Source organism: Rhipicephalus sanguineus, chromosome 4, assembly GCF_013339695.2.
Source record: "Rhipicephalus sanguineus isolate Rsan-2018 chromosome 4, BIME_Rsan_1.4, whole genome shotgun sequence".
NCBI classification, from domain to species: domain Eukaryota; kingdom Metazoa; phylum Arthropoda; class Arachnida; order Ixodida; family Ixodidae; genus Rhipicephalus; species Rhipicephalus sanguineus.
This window is the reverse complement of record NC_051179.1, coordinates 188,635,060-188,641,059: the sequence shown is the minus strand read 5'-3', so window position 1 is coordinate 188,641,059 and position 6,000 is coordinate 188,635,060. Positions and strand designations below refer to the sequence as shown.

Genomic DNA, 6,000 nt, shown 5'->3' with positions numbered 1-6,000 from the left:
AATACGCCAGATGTTTTCTAAAGCAATTTTCTAAACAATGAAAATTCACAGCGTACATGTAAAATTAAAGTGAGCTGCAAGTCGTCATAACTCATCGAACCTTTAGTATAAACGCGCCCGATCTCACGTCGGTGATGATGTACTGGGCAGAATTCACGGAAGATTCACGGTTTACCGAAGAACCTCCGCAGCTTCGCCCACTCATCATCATTCACTCCGTGGATATGCTGTGATTTTTTTTTCGGGGTGGGGCACCTCCTTGATCTGAAGTGGGGGTCGGGCAGGCAAATATGGTCGAGTGTCATTTGGAGCTCTGTATGCCATGGCGAAAAAAAAGATTTCGGCGGGCGGGGCACGGGCCCGGTGTGCACCCCCCCCCCCTTTGATACGCCACTGCGGCACAGGGTAAGACAGCGTCGCCGTAAACGTGAACGCGTGTGGGTGAGCCAACAGCACAACTTGTTAGCGAATTAAACTAGTCGGGCGATAGTATATCGAACATTGTTCTTGCCGATTTGGTCCAAGTGCATTACTACGAGGAAGGCAATACATTGAAAGCAATTTATTGTGGCTGGCCAATGGATGCGAACAAGGCTGCCATCGATTGAATTAAGACGCCATTCTTTGGTGCTGCTCAAGCTACTCTGCTTCTCGCTAGTCGCCTTCGTCGCTGGACATCGAGACGTCGAAGGCGACTGGCGCTTCTTCGGCCTGATCCTGCTGTCCGGTAATCTCGTCTTTTTTCGTCAGCCATTCCCGGAGTCTCGCTTCCGTCTCCGGTCGGCCTGCGCCATCTTCGTCGCTCGGTGTCTGCGTGTCCGGGTCCCTCGCCGCGATGCTGCCGGCAGGCACCTCTGGCCGCTTCACGACGAGTTCACCGATGAAAAAACCGATGCTTTCGTTGGAATTGAAGGAAATTCCTATTTCCTCGAGGTTGGCGGAGCCTGTGGCGTCCTTGACGAGATATTTTCTGTGGAATGAGGAGCGAGGTGACATTCAGCTTGTCATAATCGGCTGTGTGAGGACACCTGCACAAGGTTTGGCATGCGAGTGCCGACTGGCTTGCCTAGCCAGAGCACGTTTATTTAAAAGGTGTCCAAACGCGCCACCAGCCGGATATGACAATGGATATAGCAGACCTTAAACTCGAGAACATCGCAGCTTGAATGGAGCCGGCGCTTTGATTGCGGTATGCCAGCATGAAATCCTTTTTGGTATATAATAAAGTATACATACTCGTACGTAACTTCATTTTAAAGCCAGCGGTGCAGTACCACAAAATGTTGCAAACAACACCGCGAGTTGGTACAGGTGGAGAATGGACTATGGGTTCCAAGAAATGACAACAGGCAGAATACAGCCTTCTTTCGTCCAGTAAGAATACTATGACAAGGGCCAGCTGTTGGCACCAATTGTCACAAACTGCTTATTGATAGTGTGTGCGTATCATGGGCATATGCAAAAGTTGTACACCAGCAAATATGACAGAATTCTGATATCAAACACCTATGCCAATGACAATCAGTTCATCATAGGCCTCTTCATGGTCACTACCGGAAAAATCATTTTGCGGTGCTCTAGAAGTACTCTAGCTTTCAGTGAGCTCTATCAAAGGCGTACAGGCCTGTAAATGTTGTCGTGCTACGTGAGCCTCTGAAACTCTTCCCTATATCATGCTTATGTTTTATGTCAATGTATTCACAATGCACAGGAAAAGCATTTAAGTAGGAATTTTTAATTTAAAAGATATTCTGCAGTTTCGACACGACAGCTTATTACGATTACCAGAGGTGAAGGTGATGATGCGAACAGTCTATTTGCGGCAACAGTTGTAGCTGCGTTCTAGGTAGCGTTCGAATAGTAGTGAAGTTTTCTAAGCGAGCTGACTAAGGAATACACGTGAGTAAATAAGATTCTTGAGTGCTCAACCTTGCTAGCTGCGGGACAAATCAAAACGCAGATATTGTGCAAAGTTTGGTGCGTTGTTTTTGAAACAAACGGCCTTGTCCTTGAGGCTCAGCCATAGAGAGAGGTTACGAAACAACCTCTACATTTTGTAGAGATTGTGCAAAACGTAGGAGTGCGCAGCCAGGCATTGGCAAGCCGCGCTCTTTCCAGTACAGGTTGCTTATTTTGCAGTCAGCACTCCGCTATAGTTCTTGTGCCATCGTGTTCCATCTTCTCGAGGTGGACCGTATGCTCAGAAGCGGCGGTTGAAACGAAGGTGCCAGGATGTGTGGCATAAAGTGACAACGAATAAGACGAAGGCACTTTATGAGAGGAACAGTAAACTTTCGAAAAAGACAAACATTCAAGACGGAGCGCTGTCATGTAGTGCAGTGACCTAACGAGCACAAATGCAAGCTATGTCGGCAGGAATTACCCCGCGTACAAAAGGAAAAGCTCTGGCTATTTCTGTGCCTACATTCATAGGTCATGTAACTACTGGTATGAAAATATTAAGGCGAATTCTAGCTGGAAATACGGGTGAAGTAGCGGGCTAAGCGATATTTATTCATCCTAGTGATCATTCGCCACAGCAACCTTGGAGGAGCATGTAGTGGCTGCTTGGATACTTCGCAAAATGTGATGATTTATTGCGAGGTGGGCACCTCGACTTGGACTCGCAGTAGGCGCCCTAAGTTTACAGCGGTATCTATGAAGGTCGCTCCTCCAGCTTAGGCTGTGAGTGAGCTGCGTGTTCCGTGAAGGCGTGGCGTTTTTTTTTTTAAGTATGTATACAAACCTTGTCAACCAGTCGCTCTGTTCGCGGCCCTGGTCACCTTGGGCGCTACTGGTGAGGTCACGTTCCACGATGTACTTTTCACCCCGGGGGACGACGATAACCGAACCCAGGGACAAGTCTTCTCTGTTGCCAGCGGCATCCCCGACTTTCAGTGTCAGGTTGATGTCGTGCCCTGTCAAGCTGCCTCCGACCCTGTTTTTGTAGGTGTAGCGGACACACAGCGAGTCCAGCGGTAGATCGAAGGCAAACAACCTGCAGAAGTTTGTGGAGGCTCGTGCATTGCGCTGGATTGTGCACAGCAGCAGCAGCTGTACTTGTGATGACGGTTGCAACTTGTAGTGGCTTAAAGGGGCCATGACGCCCCAGTTTTCTATCATAATATGGGTCGTGTCTGTTAATCATTATGCGTTCACAAACAAGCAGGCGAAATTTTAGCGCATTTGGTCGTGAACTTAATTTGTAATTGAACATTTTTTATAAACATGCCAGCGGCCTGAGAGTCCGTTAACTCTGGCGCTCTCGCCTGCTGTGACGTAACAAGCTGCTTGTTTTGCGAGCGGCTGCATTCTGGCGAACGATTATGTTCCGTGGTCAGTTGGGCGTGCAGTCTTTGTTCAGCTTGTCATATGAATTCACCGTTTTGCAGCGGGCGAAACAATGCCACCGGGTGCAGCAGCAATACACTAAACACGTGTGGTAGCTCATTTGGTAGCAGGCGACGCCTCCGCTTTATGGAGTGTATGACATCACACACGCCATGGAAAAATGGCAGTCGCCGATGGCGGGTGGGGTTTCCGGTGACTTCTATGGCTTATTTTGCATTTGAACATTAATTTACTCTACATTATATGTACTGTTATAATAGACCCTTTACTTCTGAAAATCGCAAATTTTTGGGTGACCGTGTTGTCAGGGCTGAACGACGGCTGAACGATTCCGCTGTTACTTGTTTGCCACTTTTCATGCGCTATGTGTAAAGGTGAACCATTGTACTGAAATGCGTACGTATACTGAAAAAGCTGTGTGCTCAGGACGATGCTTTAAAAATGCCTGCTATATTATTCGCCTGCTACTTTGTGACGGCATGACCTCGCGATATGACGGGCTGATAAATATGGTACATTCGAAACTCGTGATTATAGTAAACAGAGCTCACAGCGCCAGCCGTGCACCCTGCCAAAGTAGACATACGTACATACATACATACATACATACATACATACATACATACATACATACATACATACATACATACATACATGCATACATACACACATACATACATACATACATACATACATACATTTAAAGAAGTGACATAGCTCTATAAAAATCGTACCAACTTAGCAGTAGTCGTGCCTACCTACAACCAGTAATTTTTTTAATGTTGGTCCATGTTAGCTGGGACACCCTGTATATATACAAGTATATAGTTACCCACCAAGCTTTACAGTAACCCATTAAGGGGCACCATTGATTTACCTGAAGTACGGGATGACCTTTGACCCTGGCGCCTGTCTTGGATCGTACTCCAAGCGCAGGCAACCGCCGCCATTGTATGAAACCGACGTGTCCAACATGGCCGTCCCGCCGCCTCCGCAAAGCTTGCTTCCTTGGTCTCGGGGCTGCAGCTCCTGCTCTGACAGGTTGAACCAAGAGGCCGGCTTGACGGCCTGAAAAAATTGACGACCAACTTTCGCGAATCAGGCACTGCACAGGTTCTAAATTTTTCGGATAAATAGAGTAATCCTCCCGATTCGACAACCTGAACACTTCCACTAAGCGTGTGTAAACTAAACGATTGCATTCTACTTTGGCTCTGCTGTTTGAGATAATCCCAATGGAATTCTGGAAGACAGCCATCCCCAGGGATTTGTACACCCCACTAACACGCCCCCCTCCCCCACCAAACAAAAGCTATACCGAAGCAATCTGTCCCGACTCCTCTCACAGACAGGTACTCATCTACGCGCCGCCCCCCCCCCTTCCTTCTGGTTTCAATCAAACAGTTGATGCCTGCGAGCTTCAATTTGTGGCTAATAAATTGTGATCCACTGACCCGGCCTTCCTTGTACACCGAGGTGCCGAATCCCTGGCAGAATGTCGTGGACAGGGGCAGCTTCGTAACGCGCCACTGTGGGCGGCATTCCTCGGGCAGGGCCCACAACCTGCATGAGAGGACGTAACGCAGAGCGGGAACATAGTGCAACCTCGTTATAACGAACTCGCATCTAACACTAACTTATATTGAAAATTCGTTATAAACGTATGTTCATAACGGAAATAAATAGCTATAGGCCTATTCATTCATCACAATCTAGTTTTTAATTATACACGAATTCGCTTTATCGAAGTTTGACTGTAATGATATACGCAAAAGGCTCACGAAGAAAAATTTCGCAATGGCTATTTTAGGCGTGAATTTTTATCATTGACGTTCGCATTTCGTTATTGAGACAAAAACTACACCGACAGACCAGCAGCGCTTTTGGCATTATGTCCCGTCTACGTAACGCCCATATATGTGACTAGGAACCCGCCGTGGCATAGTTTAGCAGTTAAAGTGTCGCACTTCTAAGCTCGAAGACGCGGGTTCGATTCCTAGCTACGGCGGCCGCTTTTCGATGAGGGCGGAATTCATGAACACCTGCGTACTTAGTTTGCGCTGCACTTTCAAGAGCGCCAGGTGGTCAATTAATCTGAAGTCTCCCACTACGACACGCCTCAATCATATCGTGCGTTTCGTACCTTAAACAAAACACCGGGAATTGTGTAGTACCTCAATATTACGAATTACTGCATATAGCGAAGCCCATGAAAAAAATTCACCGACGAATACGATACTGCCTAATGCGAACTCTGAGCGCAGCCTTCGCGTTGGGGCAAGGCCAAATGTGTTCGAAGTTTGGCTTTCCGCAAGGTGTCGTCTACTCCATACAGCATAATTTTTCTGAAGTAGGACAGCGCCCGCTACGCCATTATTCGTCTTTCTGCGGATCAGTGAAGGTACCGCGCTACGCATCTGTAAGGTACTATGTTGATGCTGCATGTGACTGATGAGGATGAATAATTACGGCTGATCACTTTGCAGTGGGTGTGAAGGATTAAACCACACGCTCGTTACGCAATTAGCATTGTGTGATGACTGTTATTTTACTCTTCTGCCACCTGTTACATAGCTCAACGCGATTCCTTGCCCGACATGACGCCTGTATAGGGTCTTTTTGCAAATTAGTTTCAAGCACGACCGTGGC

The 6,000-nt window shown here is 47.3% G+C and overlaps 1 protein-coding gene across 2 annotated transcripts in view; it reads right to left on the bottom strand.

The window, feature by feature from the left end:
* Positions 1-553: 553 nt before the first annotated feature.
* LOC119390970 (cytosolic endo-beta-N-acetylglucosaminidase) overlaps positions 554-6,000 on the bottom strand; it is a 29,304-nt gene continuing 23,857 nt past the window's right edge. The window contains exons 5-8 of one of the 2 annotated variants that reach the window (XM_037658682.2): positions 4,806-4,914; positions 4,229-4,419; positions 2,747-2,998; positions 554-970 (exon numbers count right to left, since the gene is read on the bottom strand). In XM_037658682.2, coding sequence (XP_037514610.1) covers positions 655-970; positions 2,747-2,998; positions 4,229-4,419; positions 4,806-4,914 — 868 coding nt within the window. In that variant the 3' untranslated portion in view covers positions 554-654. The remainder of the gene's footprint in view (positions 971-2,746; positions 2,999-4,228; positions 4,420-4,805; positions 4,915-6,000) is intronic. The other variant, XM_049415002.1, reaches the window with a different exon arrangement.